Source organism: Cucurbita pepo, chromosome LG07 (genome assembly GCF_002806865.2).
Source record: "Cucurbita pepo subsp. pepo cultivar mu-cu-16 chromosome LG07, ASM280686v2, whole genome shotgun sequence".
Classification (NCBI taxonomy): domain Eukaryota; kingdom Viridiplantae; phylum Streptophyta; class Magnoliopsida; order Cucurbitales; family Cucurbitaceae; genus Cucurbita; species Cucurbita pepo.
In genome coordinates, this window is record NC_036644.1 from 1,860,099 (window position 1) to 1,880,515 (window position 20,417).

The window sequence follows — 20,417 nt, forward strand, 5'->3', positions numbered from 1 at the left end:
ATCTATTAAAATACAAATAATGTGTTAAAAATGGTTGTAACCGTTTAAGTCAGTTAGTAACAAATATTGTTATATTTGGGTTTTACCTTTTTGGCTGGCTTCAGTTTACCTTCATCCAAATGGGATTTCACAATCCACCCTCTTAGACGTCCTCACTGTGTTCCCTTTTTCAATCGGTGTAGAACCCCCAATCAGACCTTTCGGGCTTCTGCTCAAGATTTTACAATGCGTCTAAGCCCACCACTAGCAGATATTGTCTTCCTCACCCCTCTACAATCGCGGTGGGACCTCCCAATCTACCCCCTTCGAGGCCCAACGTCCTTGCTAACACAACACCTTGTGTCCACCCCTTTCGAGGCTCAGCCTCCTCTATGGCACACCGCCAGTCTGATACCATTTGTAACAGTCTCAAGCCCACTGCTAGTAGATATTGTCATTTTTGGGTTTTCCCTTTTGGACTTCCCTTCAAAGTTATAAAACACGTTAGCTAGGAAGAGGTTTAGACAATTCGGGAGCTTGCACGATGGGTTTAAAAATGGGGAAAAAGGTTAAAATTCAAAGCCCAAGTTACTTGGTCCAGACTCAATTTTGGCGGGTGGCTGCCCAGGCCCAGGCCCAAATGATACAACTTTCCACGCGTCAACAATATCGTCGCCACGTGTAGGGCTGAAATTCAAGCGGACTTTTGAAGCGGGAGTTCAATCCAAGGGTGGAGAAAATCGCGTCGAATAAAAGTCGAACCCCTTCCCTTCACGCGGGGTATAAAATGCCTCCCACGACCGTCGTTTACACTGTGCTTGCGTTCTGCTTTCCATTGCCGACCTCTGTTCATCTAAATTTCTACGCAGTTCTCTTCATTCCTTCATTCTCAGGTGCAGATACTCATTCTCAATGGTAAGATTTCTTTTCTCTGCTTTCTCTTTCCGTCTAGTATTCGACATTTTCGATGCTTCTACTTAGTTTTGGTTTCATTCCTTCGCTCAGGCGCTGCCGAGTCAGGCCACCGTAGATTACCCTAGCTTCAAGCTTGTAATAGTCGGAGACGGTGGAACAGGTATGGAGATAGATTTTTCTGTTTCGTTTTCTTGATGTCTTTTTATGCTCAATTTGCCATGGTATTTTGCATGCATAGCTATAGGAACTAGAACTATATGATGCTGCTCCTCAGGTTTTACTGAATCCAGTCTTCTTTAGTGGAATAGAATTTGTATTATTTCTCCGTTCGTAGCGTATCAATTCGATCGGAGATGTTGCCAAAACAGGTTACTGGACTAGGCTTCTGTTGGAAGGCGTTTCAATGTTTCATGTGTATTGTGTGATTAGAGATTGTTAGATCTATGCCTTACTGTTTTTACAATTTTTGTTTATTGCAATGATGTTATTAACCTCTAACGGAGGAGTGTGTCCTGATCCAGGGAAGACAACCTTTGTTAAACGTCATATAACTGGAGAGTTCGAGAAGAAATATGAACGTAAGAATGAATTATGTGGTTGATTATTGCTCATCGTTTAATAAATGATATTTGTAAGGTTGAAGCACTACTAATATTTGTCCTGATTTGATTATGTATAGCGACAATCGGAGTTGAAGTTCATCCACTGGACTTCTTTACGAACTATGGAAAGATAAGGTTTTACTGCTGGGACACCGCTGGTCAGGAGAAGTTTGGTGGACTTAGAGATGGTTACTAGTAAGTGTTCATGTGTAATTTCAAATGTGTTTTGATCACGGCAATGATTTACTCTGAATATGCTGGTATGTATTATTGAAGCGGTGTTCTTCCGTGTAGTTTGTTCATTTGTGCTGTGTTCAACCTGGTTTACTAGTACAGAAGTCTTAAGCATCTATCTGCTCTTCTGTATAGAAAGCATGCTTTATAACTTAGTCTTAGCTCTTTGATACTTTAGATCATGTAATTGATTTTTTTTCTAATTTTATTCATTTTGTTACACGAGGAAAAATATTATAGAAAATTACATTTGTTCTTTATTGATCAAGTGTTTGATGAACACTTTTAGGTTTGATTTGATTTGTTCTAAGCGATCATCTTCTAAAATTTTGTATAAATATTGCAAGTCCGTTACTGAACTATTGCGACGAAGACATTGTTTTACTATGATATTATGCGTCCAGCTTTAACTTCTCTTTGCATGCTCACAAGCTCTGGAGAACAAAAGTATTTCTCATCTTATCAACCTTTTCATATGGTATTTTTAATATTTTTTATCGTAGACTGAAATGTTGAATCTATTGTTTACTGTCGCAATACATTCGAACATAGATACAATGTAGTTTTCAAATTATCCTCAGTTCTCTTAGAATTTGATAGGCACTGTGACTTTGATTAATTGATTCATTTTCCATGTCTGTCCTACATTTATATTAATTATTACTTGCTTTGTACTTTTTTTTCTTTTGGAATTCAGTATTCATGGACAGTGTGCCATCATCATGTTCGATGTCACTGCTCGTTTAACGTACAAAAACGTCCCAACATGGCACCGAGATCTCTGCAGGTATTGTGTTTCTAACCCAAAGGCTCTGAAACACTTTGAAACTCTGGCTTTTTATGTTAGTTTGAAATTTGTGTTTCTTACAAGGACATTTTTAAGAGGTTCCCCACCAGTGGCCTCTTGGGAAAAAAGATAGTTACCAACAGAATGAGATTTGTTGCTATCTATATGTACAATTGTTTAACTTTTGATGTATAAAATGAAGGAAAATAATTAGTGCATGAAAACAAAGTTAAAAATATAAAATAAAATGAACTTCGAAACAGAAAAGAAAAAATAAATTAACATTCGTCTATTGTGTTGTGCTGGTTATAAATTTGGCATTGCTCTGTACCTACCAGGGTTTGTGAGAACATACCCATCGTGTTGTGTGGAAACAAGGTCGATGTGAAAAACAGACAGGTTAAAGCAAAGCAGGTGACCTTCCACAGGAAGAAAAATCTCCAGTACTACGAAATCTCTGCAAAGAGTAATTACAACTTCGAGAAGCCTTTCTTGTATCTTGCTAGAAAGCTTGCTGGGTATGTTCAGTTGTTTTTATTGTTAGGTTGGCATAGTATTGGTTGGTCTTTCCATCAGTTTCATATTAGTCTCATCGGTTGACTCTTTGACGAACAAATTCGTCTTTTATTGGAACGTGCAGGAATACGGAGCTCCACTTCGTCGAATCACCTGCCCTTGCTCCTCCTGAAGTCGAAATTAACTTGGCGGAACAAGCACAGTAAGTTACCTCTATTACCTGATAAATATTTTTAAACCTGTGCCTCCGTCACACCTGCACTTAGAATCTTGCTGGCCAATATAGTTAGGTTATTGATGTGAGTTTTGGGTGTGTTCTGACATGGCTTTCAAGTCCATAGTGCTTACCATCTTCTAGCTTAGAAAGGGAAATGACTATCCATAGGAGTTACTCTAGGTTGACCTTGGACTAATATCTAGGTAGAATAATTTAAATAATAAAATACCTAGAGAGAATAATGACCTTGGACTAATTCTAGGTTACCCAACCGACTTGTATGAATATTTGAAGTAAGTCTAGTCGAGTAGTTTAGACATTCACTAATGACTATTTTTGTGTTTTAGGCACGAAGCAGAGTTGGCACAAGCTGCTGCACAACCTCTTCCTGATGAAGATGACGATGCTTTTGAGTGAAGCGCTTTATATCAACCGACTTGGCTTTGCTGTTTAGGGTTTTATGGTGTGGTTTGTGGTTGTGGTTTTCTGGAGTTTGGAAGGCCGACCTATGTGGTTCTTTATTGAGGTCGGTTGTTTGGTTGTGTAATTCACTATATAATTGGACATAGTAGGTTTGGTTATATTACTACTGCCATCGATTAAATTTTGATAAATGAATACCATTAGCAGTTTTTGTCTTGTCAAATAAATAGGTAAAACAATACTCTCCGACAGCTAAAATGGTTTTGATAATTTAGTAGAAAATTTGATGCTACATTTAAGTGCAAAATATCTAAAGAACAATGCTTGTTCGTGCCTTTCTGAATTTATGATAATAGTTCCAACCCTGATGTGGTCTTGGCTTTAGAAAAGGAAGCATGTAATCAAGATGGCACCGCAAAGAGGTATCTGAGTAAGGGAGCAACAACGGCTATGCGCAAACTGTTCCCTTTTAATGCATAGCTGCAAAGAAAAACCCAAGGCAAAATATGATATTAAACATTTTTCTATTATATATTTGGCAATTTTGAACAGTTGAAAAAGTTGGCGAGAATCATCGATAAAATCTCAAAACTGCTTAAAGGCAGGGCAAGGTATTAATCGGCTACAGATGTCTATTTGGTTTAATTAAACTTGTAAATTCTACCTTTTCTTTTTTTAGTGTTCTTAAAATTCAAACTAAATTTATAGAACAAATCAATAAATAAAAAATGACGAAAAAATCAAGAATAATTACTTATTTTATTATTTCAAAATAAGAACCAGAAAAGGAATTTGGAATTTTTATAGTATTAAAGGCCAGGAAGATGAATATTTTCTGGGATCCAAGATTAGGAAGCGGTTTAATCCCATCTAGAATCATTCTATTCTCCATTTACTTATCTTGTTTTTAATGTCGAATCATTTTAATTTTAATAGAATAAAATTGGATAGATGAAATGTCAGTTTTAATTTTTTTTTTTTAAATAGTTTTTGAACTTTTTGTTTCTATTTTTGTAGTTTAGTTAAGAATTCAAACATTAATATAAGAGGTGAAAAGTATACGAAAGAAATTGTGTTAAAAGAACGAAGATACATACCGTTGCCTAAGGCCAACATGCTGTGGAAATTGAAAATCTTCCGGAAAGGGATGCAAGTTAGCAACCTAATATTTATCATTAAAAAAAGCTACGGATTAATGAACGTCATCAGCTTGAAAATGAGATATAATAAAGAACTATCTTAATATAAAATCATCATGCACCTCTCTAGGTGTACAATATCTGAGCGTCCCCTCTTTCAGAGAATGAGCCTTATCCACCATTTCCGCCTGCATTGCGTTTTAAACAAAAAATGACATCTAAATATGATAACAATAGACGATTGGTGTTTACTACTTAACATACAGCATCAAGTTTGGATCATGCTTCATTTCCAGGTTCAGGAAAAATTAGCTCTATTGCACCACCAACCACATAGTAAAAAAATCATGGCTAAGGATAAAATTTTACCTTAAAAGGTGCCAAAAGTGAGCCGGTGCCCTTCACGTATCGGTAGTAGCTTTTTGTAAAACAACAGCATCGCCTTGAATCAGGACATACGATATCTGAACTCTCTCTTAAGAATCTAATCCATGGTCAGCAGTGAGTTGTGGTGATGAGACAATACTGATCATATGATAGATGTGAGATCCCACATCGGTTGGGAAAAAGAACGAAGGATTCTTTATAAGAGTGTGGAAACTCCCTCTAGCAGATGCGTTTTAAAAACCTTGAGGGGAAGTCCGAAAAGGAAAGTCCAAAGAGGACAACATCATACCCATAACACTGCCCCATCTGTCTATCAAACTAGATGAGACGAGATAGTGATCAAAAGATCCATTGTCGTGCTCGTCGCATCCTTGGTATGCTCCAATGCACCCTCTCTATGAATACTATTGGAATCAGAAAAACTAACACACTCTGATGGTTGGATTTGTCAAGAAACCTACGTATTGGCTCGCATGAGAGCAGCAACTTATCAGAAGCCGCTTCTGATCCACGATTCTTAATGGTTTCTAAGTCAACATCAATCTCGAGTAATGGACTGGGACGCCAAAGAGGTTGATTATTGTATAATTTCCTTTGAAAGGATAAAGGCCTCCTTTTAGCCTGCAAAAGTAGAAGAATGTCATTCAAATTTGGAACCTACAGCTTAGGTTATGTAAGAAAGCCCTCTTTTTATAGTAGCCAATGATCTAAAATTATATTTAGAAACGAATGATAATATCTACCTTGAAACACACAATGCACAGATAAATAATAAGGTAAATCCATATGATGACATGAAACTTCAGTTCACAAGTGTAAATCGGGTTTCTTTTTTTAATATATATGTTCGATGTTGTACAGCTGCATGACAATGCCATAATTTCACGTGCAAAATGAATTTGAAAGAAATACAATTAGATTGATGAGAGAACTCATGATGAAGTTATGATGTCACATCCACAGGAATCTGAAAAAAAATGCCTTAGTCCTTTTGTTGTGAGAGATGATGTATAACAGTCAAAGCTAAAGCTCAACCCCGGCAGATATTCTCTTTTTTGGATTTTTCCTTTCGAACTTCCCTTCAAGGTTTTTAAACTGCGTCTACTAGGGAGAGATTTTCACACCCTTATAAAGAATGTTTCGTTCTCCTCTCCAACCGATGTGGGATCTAAAGATCCACTCCCTTCGAGGCCTAGCGTTCTCACTGGCACCGTTCCCCTCTCCAATCGATGTGGGATCTCACAATCCACCCGCTTCGAGACCCAACGTTCTCACTAGCTTTAGTTCCTTTCTCCAATTGATGTAGGATTTCTATGACTATTTTGTACCTAAAAACCGAGTGGCTTTAAACAGAACTTGGGTTGTTATGCCTTTTATGGAGCATCCTACACGGCCATTACGTAATGTTGAAAGTATAAATCATCAAAGACAGAAGGTGAAACTACACGGCCATTTCAATGTTTTTTAATGACATCAAAAACTCCACAAAAAAATTTCAAACATCAATCAAATTGTGATATTGGTGAAATTAAATGGGAAGGAAACTGTTTAACAATAACAAGAAGGGTAAGAATGGAGAGAAAAGGAAGTGAGAGAAGTATGCTACCCAGAAGTATCGTGGTCTGGAATATGGAACACCAAAATGCATTGGGCTTAAAATGAACTCCTGCCTAGAAAAATCAGCTTTTTCCAATATATCAACCATTTTTGTATGTGTGTCAGATGTCTGCAACAAAGAGGAAAGCATCTAAAGTATTATGATGAATCAGTCAAACAAGTTCCAGCACACAGATAAGATCAAGAAACATACCTCAAATCCAACAACATTTTCCATGAATAACATTACTGGTGGCCTTGATGTTTGTAGCATCAACTCACAAGAATTTTGAGGAATGAAAATGCCCGAGCATCGCTGGAATGCTTCTGTAGACCTAATTATATGGTGCACAATTATCCACTTTCCAATTTATAACATGCACGATGTACAAGCATAAAATGGTTGTTCTAAGGAAAGGATTGTAAACCAAGCCATGGTGTGTGTATAAAATACGTAAGAATGTATCCAGTATCAGTACATCAACTGTTCCAATGGACATTTAAGCTGGTTCATCAAACCTACTTGAACGTTTAAGCATGCAACTCTAAATCAATAATTGCAAAGACGACAATGAACTCTCACTCTCAATCATCAAAGTGCAATTTGCAGTAAAATCATTCCAAAAATGTCCAACGCCCCATGCACATCATTTAAACCTAATTTTTTTTTTTTTTTTTTTTTTTTTTTTTTTTTTTTTTTTTTTTTTTTTTTNGCTAACATAGTATTTTATCCCCAAGTGTGATGTTACAAATAACTTAAAAGAAATAAAATAAGAATCTAAATTACAATGGCCAAAACAAAAGGACCTAAAATAAAAATGGCTTAGCAGAAAAAATTACAATAATAAATTCCTATTTAAAATAAAGCTCCACATTTTCTTATTGTAGTTTCATCAAACACTTTGGAGTAGAACTTCATACCATTTTCCCCTCCTTGATCTTCCTTATTTAAGTACGTTTTTTGTTTGTATCTGAGAATCGAAAGCTAGTTATAGTTATTTGGCCTTTGAATGTGTGATTGATTCTAGAGATTAGGTGAGAACATCCATTTTTGCATCATCTTCCGCTCATGCTTTTACCATGGAAAAGGTTATGAAGTCTGCTTGTGAAGTCAGCAGATTATTTATAGCTCTATAGTAAACAATTATATATAGTAAAAAACTATATCCGGTAAAGCTATATATATGGTAGATAATTATATATATAGTAGATGGTTATATCTAGAATAAACTGAACCGTATATATACCTGCAATACTTTCTGCATTCTCTGTCTTCTCTATTACTATACATGCTTAAAGTCAGCAGTATAAACCTCTAGCTAGTATTGTGTGTTGTTGTGCAATTCTAACAAAAATGATACACAAAATGAGGTGTCTAACGTGTAATGACCAATATGGACATTAAATATAAGAATTTCTTCAGCATCCTAGACGACTAAACTCCAAATAAGATAACAGATCCAAGGACAAAGTATGCCAGACCTATATAGTTGGGAAAAATGAGAATTCAAATGAGACCGACCATGCAACCGATGTTGCTGAAGAATTCAAGGACTCTCCATGGTACATTTTTTAGGCTCTAGTTTTGAGTCTTTCCTGTAGCGCTCTTTTCTTTCTGTAGCTCAACCAAGCATATAGGTTATTTTTCACCATAACTAACCGAAAAGAAAAGGCTGACACTCCTATCCATAGGAAGCTATGCATGCAAAATATAAGAATTACTTTAGTATCCTAAACGTCCAGACTCCAAATTAGATGACAGATCCAAGGACTAAGGAAACCAGACTGGGTAATCTCATTCAAATGCGAGCTAGCATGCCATCAATAACACTGCAGAATTCAAGGTCTCTCCATGATTCGTTTTTTAGACTCCAGTTCTGCCTCTTTCTTGTAGCTCTCTTTTGCTTTCCGAGTCTTCGACCAAGCACGTAGGATTGCTTTGACCATAACTATTAAGAAAAAAATGACTCTCCTATGCAAAGGAAGCTATGAATGAGCTGTTACATATTCCTAAATTGCATGACGCTTTTGGTTTGACTATTCGATGAAAGAAAAAACTCACTACGCTAATCTTTTGAATGAGAGATTCCAACAAAAATACGTCATATAACTACCTTGTTCTCCACTACGTTGAGAGTTCATACGAGCTTCAAATTGCAATCTAATCACTTAACAAAGACGTCCATCGGTCAGAGGTATGTAATTTCCAACGAAATAGATAAGCTATGTTTCAACATTCAATAACTTCAAATTCAATCTACTTATTCCTCGATAGAAAAGAATTGGCATCTCAATTCTGAATGAACAAAATAGTTCCGTTATCTGTATTGAAAAGCAGCAAAACTTTACTCCTGCGATGGACAAGCAACATAATCGCTCTCGAAACAAAAAATAATAAGAAAAAGACGATGTTGAGAAGATTGTAGATCGCTTTTACTTTGGCAGTTCAAAAGAATGTCTACACCGCCAGTCATTTGAATCAGATACTCCAACAAAAACAGTTTATGTACCTATCTACTGTCCGCTTACATCGTGAATTCGTACTAGCTGTAAATTGAAAGCTTATCAAACCATACGTGCATCAGTATCCAGGAGGTAGTTCCTCACTAATTAAATAGGCTTGGCTACAACATTCAACAGCCTCAAATTCAATCTACTTAAACCACAACTGAAGAGAATTTGCATCCAGGAGGTAGTTCCTCACTAATTAAATAAGCTTGGCTACAGCATTCAACAGCCTCAAATTCAATCTACTTAAACAACAACTGAAGAGAATTTGCATTCGATTTTGAAGGAAAACTAGTTTCAATGTTTTCATTGAGAAGCACCGAATACTTATTCATACGGTAGAAAGCAATAAGAAGAAGATGATTCTATCGTACCTGATGCGGACGATCGCCGAAATTATGCTCGTAAACGTCGTTTGCTTTATCGTTGATATCAAAAGCTTGTACTACTTCCGCATCGACTCCAGCACTCAGTAGAGAGTATCTCTGTTATAATTGAAATCGCAAACAAAGCCTCTGTAAGAATATGCGCCTGAGATCGAGAAGGATACAGAGAGAAACATAGGCGAAAACAGTACCATGCCACCAATGCCGCTGAAGAATTCAAGGACTCTCCAATGTTCGTCTTCCTGCTTTGGAAATGCCTTCTCCATTTACGTCTGGTAACTTTGCTCGTCCTGCGCTAAATGGTCAGGCTCGGGCTCCCGTAGATGGTGAGACATTTTATTTGGAAAAATGCTATATCTCCGCGTTTTCAAACCTACTTTGTTTGAGATATATATATATATACATACATACATGTGCGCGCGCGCGGGCGATTTAAAGATGTCACTGTACAACTATTTATAATTGTGTATAGTTTCACACTAATTATCACTTATATTTTTAAGTCAGAAGGTTGACTTTGCTTTGGACTTCCTAAAAGGCCTTGTATCAATAGAGATAGTATTTCAACACTTCTCTTCAAACAAAATATGTCTCTCCTTAATTGAGGTTCGACTCTTTTTCTTTTGGAGTCTTAGCCGTTTTTTACTAGGTCTATTTCTTTCCTTTTGGAGTCCTTTGGTCGACATTTGAGGCAGGGCATGACTCTGATATCATGCTAGATCAACACGACTCTCCACAATGATATGATATTGTCTACTTTGAGTATAAACTCTCATGTATTTGGTTTGGGCTTCTCAAAAAGTCATCGTACCAATGGAGATAGTATTCCAACAAAAATATATACGTGCTTTTGAGAGCAAATATTACGCCATAAACAAATATAGGTCATTTTCGACTTATTTTTTTTACGACTCAGGTGTTTCGTAAAAAATGCATATAAAGTCACCAAACATATAATTACTCTAAATCAAACATGTTTAGTTTTTGAAATCGTCGTATCATTACTATCACTTTGATCACTTTGATATGGTTATTGATGTTTATTTCATTTACCAAGCTGAAGCCTATGGGAACCCATCCTAAATGAGCAGAGATTCTTCGTTTGGACGGGGAGGGAGTGGGCAGAGAATGAGATCGATGATGGGTATTATATTATCTAATATTCGCAAATTTCCCGTGGAAAATCTCTAAAATAATAAATGGAAATTTTTACACAGATGGAAAACGAAACAGACGATCTTCCCCATCTTCGTCACATCTCGTGGACATCTCTAAATGTGTTATCAATTTATCCATGCACCACTCATCTACTACTAGGAGCACATGCCGACTAATTTTCCTGTTGATTCGTTCTTTAACTATATTTTACTGAGAGAGATTCCACTCTAATACTAAATGTAACGACTCATGCAAAATATTTGATATAAGTTTTGGAATTCAAATTCGACGTCTAATAGCCTCAACATTCATTGCATATTCTACGACACGACCACTTTAGTTATCTGCCTTGAAGTACTTATACGAGCGATGTTCTTTAAACATGTTTTTTTCCTCGTTGACATGCATCATACAATATTTTTTTGAAAGTCACATAACATAGTAACAGTAAATTATTTTAAGCATTTTTAACCATCATATGGTTAGAATCACACTCATCTGAATACGATATCTATTCATTGAATGAATACCTCCAGGTAAAAATAGGTAAAAACAATATAATTATGACTCTTTTATAAATTGTATTTTATTTATATTTTAAAAAATGGGCCGGAAAATACAGAAAGCCCATTTTTATAAGCCCAAAAGCCCAAAAGCAATGAATTCGTATTCTACCACTGGGTCGCTTCACCTGAAACCAAAGCCTAATCCATTAGAAAAGGAGGAACTCAGTGCAAGCATCTCGACCCTCTTCTATATTAACCTACACTTACGTCCACCTCTACGAGGCTTCACTCTCATCTGGGGTTCACTTTATTCCGTGGTTCTGCGTTTATCAGGTGACTCTAGGGTTCCCACATTTCAATCTGTAACCTGTTGACGTTTGTTTGCGATTGTTCGTTGATCTGTGTTTTTCTTAACTATCTCGAACTGTTTTTCATTTTGGCCGGGGAGAGTTTATTGTTCGGCCCTTCAATTTTAGTATTTTGTATGCATCAGGCTGTATGCTTAAACTGTATTTCATTAACTGATTAAAGTTCATTTAATCTGTAGCTTGAACGATTAGTACTGTTTATCTGCATGTTTTCGTATGTAGAATATCAAATCTATTTAGGGTTTAAGGTTTTGCACTGAAATTTGATGCTATTTCAGTATGTGGTATATTGATTTATCTTATAGTCATTGGGTACTGAAATTTAGTCATTGGTTGATTTGGTTCTTGTAAGGGAGCATATAGAATATTTATGTGAATGTTTTGCGTCGTTTTCACTTTGATGGATGGCTGCTCTTTATTTGCTTCAAGTTTGGTAAATATTTTCTTCTTGATTTCGTTTTGAGGTTCTGTCATGAATCATTTTGCAAAATCAACTTAGTCAAATTATTCTTCATCCTGCTCGAATTCGACAATTTTAGCCTTTTTCCCTTCCTTATGCGATGGTAATTTAATTGTCTAAGTGATCATAGCTATTTTGTAAGCTAATTCCGGTTGGCTGTATAAATTATGTTTTGCTCATTTATCTACTCTCACGAAACATGGTCCGACTTGGGATGGAAATGTCCATGTTGATGGTTGCTAGGAAAAGAACCATTGGTAAGGATTGGAAAGAAAATAAGGAATGAAGTACGTAATATCAGAATTAAACCCTGTTTTGGTTTTTGAACTTTTTGTCTATTCTAATATGGTCCCCTAAACCATCAGAGGCTCTATGTTACTGTGCAGGATAAGCTATTTAGTTTATAGTTATTATCAGTATTGTATGACTCATGAGAAACTGGTCCACCTCTTTTTATTTTTTATTTTTATTCCTCCATTTCTTAATTAAAGCAGTCACCCCTTTCTCTCACCGCTATACACTTCACTTTTTCTTCTTCCTTTTCGTTTCTCTCCTCCATTTACTCAGATATTTATTTCTCAATTAGCATGGTATGGTGTTGACTTGCATTCAACTCCTCAAATCAGGTATATGATTGTAGTGCAAATTTGAAGCTAAAGGAAGAGAAGGTAGAAAATGACGAAGAAGAAGAATCCTTTGGTTTTTCTGGATGTCTCAATTGACGGAGACCCAAGGGAAAAAATGGTTTTTGAGGTATTTTCCTATTTACACCAGTCAAATATATGGGTTAAGTACTTGGCTCTTGTTTGCACGATAATTATTTCAGCCTCTGTTAATAGAAGAAAGTGTTAGCTTTTCCAGTGTGGTCAGTTTTTTTTTTCTTTTTTCTACATGGTTGTTTTTGCAAGATTTGGTATTTAATTTTTTCTTTCTTGTGCCTGATTTTTTTCAGCTTTTTTATGACCACACTCCAAAAACAGCCGAGAATTTTCGTGCTCTGTGTACAGGTAGATCTTATGCCAAATATCAATGCTTTTTAATTTTTCATGCAAACACTATATTTTTGTTTGTTCATATTATTTCAATCATTAATTAATTATCAGGCTGCAGAATATAATGTTGGTAGTGTTGGGCAATAACATCTTATTTGTAAGATGTCCTGATTTGGTAAGGGACAGGGAAATGAAAATGTATCGGCAAGGAGGGAGTGATTTGGTAGGGGAGAGAAAATCCAGCAAGATTTCCTGCAAGATCTTTCTGGATTTTTCTGATTTTTTTCCCTTATCTGTTAGATTAGCAATCTTCATTTTCTTACTTCTGATTTATTATTGAATTACTAATGTTGGTGATACCAGCTTGACCATATAATGTTTTTAATTTTATCGAACTATTATGGTGAACAACATTCCTGACTCCTTTATAACTATTTATGTAATTTTGTATTACTGATATTTTTAACTTGGTTTTATTTTCTGATATTTTGTTTTATTTGCAGGAGAGAAAGGCATTGGTCCCAAAACTGGAAGACCACTACATTACAAGGCATCTTTTTTTCATCGGATTATTAAAGGCTCCATGGCACAGGTATGTTGTCTACATATGGATGGCCATTAGCCCTAATATAACGGTTTTTATATTGGCTTGAATGCCATGTTTTCTAGCTGAATGTGCCTAAGAAGTGGTCTGTCTTTTAGTCAGTTACCCTTGTTTATGCTGTAGGCTACAGGGCTGACGGTCAAGAATCCTTTTCTTGTGATGTAGTTTTAAGGTTGTACTTGTTAAGTTGTCCATCGTAAACCAAGTAGTTTGTAGAAATGTTATATTCTTTCTTTAACATGAATTAATGGTTATTTTCCATATCTTTCCAGGCTGGAGATTTTGTCAAACGAGATGGTATGCATTTTCTTTGGCTTGTTCATTTTTTTCATTTTATTGTCTGTTGAAGTTATGTTTACTGTTCTTATTTTTTTCACATGTATTTTAATGCTACAGCAATGAACTCATTGACTCTGTAATTGGGTAGAGATGCCCTAACAATCTTTGAAATTGGTAATGCCCTTTTTAGGTAGTTATTTTGAAATTGTGCTTGCTCGTTAAGTAAAATGGATATTATTGTTGAAGGATTACAATTATTTTATGCCTATTGGTTGCTTTTCTGTGTTCAGTTCATTCAGGTGGCTGCTTTTAAACTACAATAGTTGTGGAGTTATTGTAACTTGGAGCTTGAGGAAAGAATTAAATTTTAAAAAATCATTGGTTTAGCTTATTTTGAATGGTTCATTATTACACTTTTTACTCGGTTGCTTATGCTTGTGTTATGTGCATGATTGTTAGTAGATAGTTGATTAATTATCGAGGGGCCAACCTATCCTATGACTGAGGGTATTTTTGTCTGTATCAAAGAATTGTAACAAGCAACTAAACTTCCTTTTTGAATATGGCACCCTTTTCTGGGCCTTACAGTTTGAAATTAGATTTTATTTTATTTCTATTTCTTGAGAAATCTTGTGCGTATCAAGTGAATTGATATGCTGGACATCTGATAACTACATCTTCCTTGGGAGCTACAACAGTGTGGTATCTTTGACAAGTTGTTTGAATATTGTCTATGCTATTATATAGAAGTTACAAGAAAATGTGACCTGTGGGACAATATCAACTTGTATGGACTGTTCTGGATGATGTTGATATTCCCTTCTCTTATCTTACTCAGGTACTGTTGGAGAGAGCATATATGGTGGAAAATTTCCAGGTGAATTTGCATTTTTAGAAATATTTTTATGCTTTTCTGAATGAACTTTTAATACGTTTTTGTTTAGCTTGTATGTAACTATTGAGTTAATGCATGGATTGGTAAGGGACAAGAAGCCTGTTGTTTGTTGAAATGGGCACTGAATTTTTCATGTCTTGTCCCAGCGTGAATAATCTTCAAATTTTGAGTTCGAGAGAGGAAAATATCCTATTTGTTTTTTCAGCTCAAGTAAAAAAAAAAAAAAATGGTTCATTTTCAAGTTTTATTATTGACAATATGGGGAGCGTGGTTGTAAACTTTTGGTGGCTGTGATTTTTTATCATGTGATTTGTGATACTGCTCCTTTGCCATCCAATTTCTTTCTTAGTTTGCTTGCTCGACATATAATAGCATGGGGCTGTGGGTATAATGAAAATTTTAGTGGCTGTATCGATTTCTTTGGTATGCTATATCTGTAAAGTTAATATAGACTCATTTCATTCTCATGATAGAAAATATTTTGTTAAATAAGAAAATGCAGGTCACGGAGTCCCACTTGTTTTCCATGAGGTTCTTCCCCTACATTGATAGGGTTCCTTTTCATCCAAGTACATTACTGCTTTATTCTTTTACAGACATTTTACAGAAGAACTTCTCCATGTGATATGTTCTCTTGTTTCTTAACATTATACAATTTTAATGCACCTGTTTTAATTTAATGGTATAGGTTAGCATTGTCTGGTGCTATACCTGTATTGTGGCTATTGCTGGGTGGCTTACTTCGAGTGTACATCTCATGCTTAGTTTTATAGATTTTGAGATGCATCTGTTTGTTCTAATATTGTTTTCTGGACAATTGGTTCTAGTTTTTGCAAGCTATTAAAAGAGTTTTCATGCGTAGACTATTTTGATAAATTGAGGGGTAACAAATGTTTGAGATTGTTACAGATGAACCTCCTCGATTAAAACATGATGGACCTGGTCTTCTATCAATGTCAATTGCTGACCGGGACACTTTAGGCTCGCATTTTCTTATCACATTTAAGGCTAATAGCCATCTTGACAGGTTTGTTAATGCAGTATTCCGCTTATTTGTTAGATACCATTGTGAATATATATCCTTATTCCTTATAATTGTTTCTTGATACTATCGTGCATATCCTAGGGATGTGTATATAAGCTTGATGTATATCAAAGTCATTATATTATTTACTTGGACTTCATCTCTCATTCCCAAACCCTCCCTCCTTCCCTTCTCTTTTAGGAAGCATGTAGTATTTGGAAAGCTTGTCCAAGGTTTTGATGTACTGAAAAAGATAGAAAGCGTGGATGTAGAAGATGGCGTTCCAACTGTTACGGTGAAAATTGTCAATTGTGGCGAATTTAACGAGGGTAGGGGTTACTAAATATATTGATAAGTTATTGTTTGTTTTATTAACATGAATTATTTCTTGCATGGTAATTTGTGACCCTAGCTTGTAGTTAGTTGACAGTTTTGTAGGTCTGTTCTTTTCCGTTCTATGAGCTTAAGTACGTGGACAATCATTAATTTTTCCATTTTAAATACAGAAAAAAGAAAGGTGAATAAAATGAAGACAGGAAAGACTGCTTCTTCAGACGATGATAGTCATGATGAAAAGAGACGAGGAAAGCAGAAAAAACCAAGGGAGAGGAAGAGGAGGAAGAGAAGATACCACACGTCTGAGTCGGATAGTTCTTCCGATTCAGAATTAGACTATGACTCTGAGAGTGATACTGACACCGATTTGTCGTCGTCATCTTCTGAAAGTTCTTCAAGTGATGACAGGTCTAGAAAGAGAAAGAGGACTTCTAAGAGAGGCAAATATAGGCGTGGGAGAAGAAAGGATAAAAAACGGGACAGAAAGAGACGGAAGCATGATAAGAAGTCGAAGAGAAAATCTAAAAGGTTCTTGATACTACGACTTAAAAGTACATCTTTATTTGTTATTTGTTTCTTTAAGAGAATATTATGCCTTTTATTGGATATATACTTTCAGTTCTATGAAGAATTTGCGGAGTTCTGTCTTTTTTTTTTTTTTTTGGGTATTGGGATGGTGGTGGTGGCTTGGAAATGTTTGATCTTGCTATAGTTCGTTACACGTCGATTTTTTTTAACATGGATTTTCTTGCGTGTAGGGCATTTTCAGGGGGCTTTTGAGCTAAATTAGAATGAATGCAGTTTTGAAAAAAGTCCGTAACTGGAAAAAAGGGTTTAATTGAATCTGAAAGAAATTATTAATTGTGGTTGGCTACTATCGGGACGTGAATTTTGTTATGCCTTTGCTAGTACTTCCAATTTCCTTTGTAGTTAATTTTTTTTTTCTCAGTTGATTCTTGTTTAATATGGCCATTACTTGATACTCTGTTCTTCTCATTATAAGGGACTTGGACAGTCTTACTGATACTGAAAGTGATAGCAAAAGCAGAAGCACTTCTGAGCAAGATGGCCTAGATGTTCAAGGGAAAGATCTAAACCGTCAAGGCTTGTCAGTGAAAGCTGGTAATTTTTATTATCCTTGACCTTGGTAAATTATGATGATGAGCGGTTCTCTAACTCATCTATAATTTTTCCCAATCACCATTTGATTGCGTGCATTTTGTTTTTTTTATGATGCCCTGTAGCTGAAGATGTACCTCAAGTCTCAGATACCCGCCATAGAAGAAGAGGAGAGGCAGATTTGGCGGAAAAGGATGCAGACGGATCCCCGAAGGAGAATGGTGAGCGAAGCCGCAATGGCGTTGCTGCGGTGGATTCTAAATCTGACAAAAGCTCAGAAAGACAACCTGATGTTCTAGACGACCACCCTGGAAAATCTAGGTCCACTCTCCATTCTTGTCACACCTCAGTTAATCTTTGCAAATCGTTACAGATCTGGTATTTTATTAAAAGTTGATGAGCAGGAGTCGAAGCATTAGTCCTAGAAGGACGATGAGTAAGAGTATGAGCATTAGTCCAAGGAAGAGTCGCAGCAAGAGCCGTAGTGTTAGCCTGAAACGAAGTATGAGCAGGAGTCGAAGCCCTCAGGCACAATTGAGGAGCAGGAGCAGAAGCAAGAGCAAGAGCAAGAGCGTCAGCAGAAGTCCTGTTCGAAATAGTAGCAGGAGCGCCAGCAGAAGTCCTGTTCGAAATAGTAGCAGGAGCGCCAGCAGAAGTCCTGTTCGAAATGGTAGTAGAAGCATCAGCAGAAGTCCTGTTAGAAATGGTAGCATGAGCCCAGGTAGAAGTATTAGCAGGAGCCCAGATAGGGTAAGGAAAGGTAGGAGTATCAGTAGAAGCCCCCCATTACGAACCAGGTCTCAGAGAGGTGTCAGCAGAAGCCCCTTGAGATCCAATCCACATAGAAGTCCAAGCAGGAGTCCACCTAGAAGAGCCTCTAGGAAATCAATTAGTAGGAGTCCTGCAAGAGTTTCCAGAAGTGCAAGCAGAAGTCCAGTAAGGTCCTCTCGTCAGAGCTTGAGCAGAAGCTCAGGTAGGGCGCCTTCTAGGAGAAGTATCAGCCAAAGTCCTCGAGCACCAGTTAGGAATCGAAGGAGCTACTCTAGGAGTCCTAGTCCCATCCGAAGGCCAAAGTCACCAGTTTCTGATAGAGGTAGAAGTGCATCAAGAAGTGTTTCTCCAGAAGGGTCTCCAAAGCGCATCAGGAGGGGCCGTGGTTTTAGTGAGCGATATTCATTTGCTCGAAGGTACAGAACACCCTCAAAGTCTCCTGTCAGGTCATACCGTTACAGTGGAAGAGGTGAACGTGACAGGTGAGCTGCGTTTTTTTCTTTTCTAATCAATGTTCAGTTCGTTTAAGGTCACACTCCCAGTTTTTCCATGCTTCTTTGTTTAGTTTTCAGAGAATTGATCTTTTAAGTGCTTGCTTGTGTTACTAGATATTCAAGTTACAGAAGGTATTCTCCTAGGCGTTATCGAAGCCCTCCTAGAGGAAGGTCTCCGTTAAGGTTAGCTATCTCGACTATTTCACTATTAACGTTCAGAATTAAATCTATTCACTTGCACTGAAGTGTTCCGATTCGATTCAAAATCACATTATATTTCTATTCCAATCTTGAGGCAATATCACATTAAACACATGTCCAACATAAAGCCTCAACTCTTAGACAATCACAAATGCCTATGGTCTAGCCAGAATGTTTCGAATTTAAGTCGCTTAGCAACTTCTCGTTTATACAGATACAGAAACAGAAGAAGCAGGACTCCCTCTGCATCCCGTAGTCCTCGTTACCGCAGTCGTCGTAGTCGACGTTATAGCCGTAGCCGAACCCCAATTCGGAGCCGTTCCCCAGTCGAGAGATCCAGGTCTCGTGTGTCTCCTAGAGTAGTTGGGCGGAAATCTCCTTCAAGGAGCAGATCCCCATCGAAATCAAGGTCCCCTGCTGACTCGCCATCCCCCAGAAGGAGTAGCAGAGATCGGTCCAGGTCATCACCTTCTGGTAGCCCAGATGGGAAGAAGGGTCTGGTCTCTTACGGTGATGGATCTCCAGATTCAGATAGGTGAAAAAAAAAAAAAGGGTTCGAGCTCGAAAGACAAAAAAAACTCGTTTTCGTGGAGACTATCCGAAATGAATTTAGGCGTTGTATTATTATTATTAAATCCGGCTTAGATCTGTACCAGAGTATGCTTCGTAGGATATTAAGTGAATAATATTATCATCTTGGATCGTGTTTTTATTAGGTATTCAGACAGTGTTTGTATGTTTGCTTCGATATCTCATGTTAGATTAAAATCCGAAGATTCTAGTTGCTACAATGTTGTTGCTTACCTGAAGTTTTCAGTTGGTGTAGTTCACCCGTTTCAAATGTTTCTTCATTTAACTTCGGAGAGATATCAATCACTTTAAGGGGCAATTCCTTTCTTAGAGAAGTTATGACGAACTGGACCTTTTATATTTTAAATAAATTTTTAGCGCTTAGGCTCCGTCTACATCACATGCTAGGCTTTTTATGTTTATATTTCAATTGTGACGGCCTTGAAACAAGGGTTGCAAATGTCCCTCCTCCCTACGCGATAGTTATATGCAGTAAGTCGTTATTTTTGCCTTTTGCTTACTCATATAACATTAATTTTAATTTCTTAAATCTTGCTTTCGAAACTTTCTTTTGAAATCTCTTTACCTCGTTTTCTTAAATTTTTCTTCTTTAACTGAGGTCAGAGGCTCGAGCATACATCGCTTGGCCGTAGGCGACACAAGAATGAATAGAATAGGCTTAACTCACTTGTTGCTATGAAGTAAGTGTCGCACCATCGCAAGTCCGACTTTATCAAAGTGCGATTGTGCGATTGTGACAAGGTCATAGAAAAAGTGCGATTGTGACAAGGTCATAGAAACATGTGAATCTAGATTTACATGGAGAATGAGAAACGTAAATAGATTTCTCCCTATTATTTAAATGGAGTCAAGGATAAAGATGACTCATTCTCCGACTCTATTAAATTTTAGTGCCGAAGAGTTTACGTTTTTTTTTTAAAATTTTATACA

General features: G+C 36.7%; 2 protein-coding genes and 1 pseudogene across 6 annotated transcripts; 2 read left to right on the forward strand and 1 right to left on the reverse strand.

Moving 5' to 3' along the window:
- The first annotated feature begins 775 nt into the window (after positions 1–775).
- LOC111799117 (GTP-binding nuclear protein Ran-3-like) lies at positions 776–3,881 on the forward strand. Its single transcript, XM_023682524.1, has 8 exons — positions 776–894; positions 985–1,054; positions 1,416–1,472; positions 1,574–1,691; positions 2,428–2,517; positions 2,856–3,035; positions 3,158–3,235; positions 3,598–3,881. Exons 1-8 carry the CDS (start codon positions 892–894, stop codon positions 3,665–3,667), a joined length of 666 nt encoding a protein of 221 aa, XP_023538292.1. The 5' UTR covers positions 776–891; the 3' UTR covers positions 3,668–3,881.
- On the reverse strand, positions 3,848–10,045 carry LOC111798760 (annotated as a pseudogene).
- A 1,529-nt stretch (positions 10,046–11,574) lies between these two features.
- On the forward strand, positions 11,575–19,687 carry LOC111798349 (peptidyl-prolyl cis-trans isomerase CYP95-like). Of its 5 annotated transcripts, XM_023681432.1 has the most exons (16): positions 11,575–11,686; positions 12,808–12,934; positions 13,134–13,188; positions 13,677–13,765; positions 14,050–14,074; positions 14,895–14,933; positions 15,454–15,520; positions 15,861–15,978; positions 16,177–16,304; positions 16,482–16,839; positions 17,315–17,433; positions 17,556–17,751; positions 17,835–18,025; positions 18,062–18,683; positions 18,810–18,878; positions 19,111–19,687. In XM_023681432.1, exons 2-16 carry the CDS (start codon positions 12,891–12,893, stop codon positions 19,433–19,435), a joined length of 2,445 nt encoding a protein of 814 aa, XP_023537200.1. In that variant the 5' UTR covers positions 11,575–11,686; positions 12,808–12,890; the 3' UTR covers positions 19,436–19,687. The 5 variants fall into 5 exon arrangements, with proteins under 5 accessions (XP_023537200.1, XP_023537195.1, XP_023537198.1 ...); XM_023681427.1 differs by having other exon boundaries at positions 17,835–18,683; XM_023681429.1 differs by lacking the exon at positions 11,575–11,686 and adding an exon at positions 11,700–11,798 and having other exon boundaries at positions 17,835–18,683.
- The last annotated feature ends 730 nt before the right edge of the window (positions 19,688–20,417 follow it).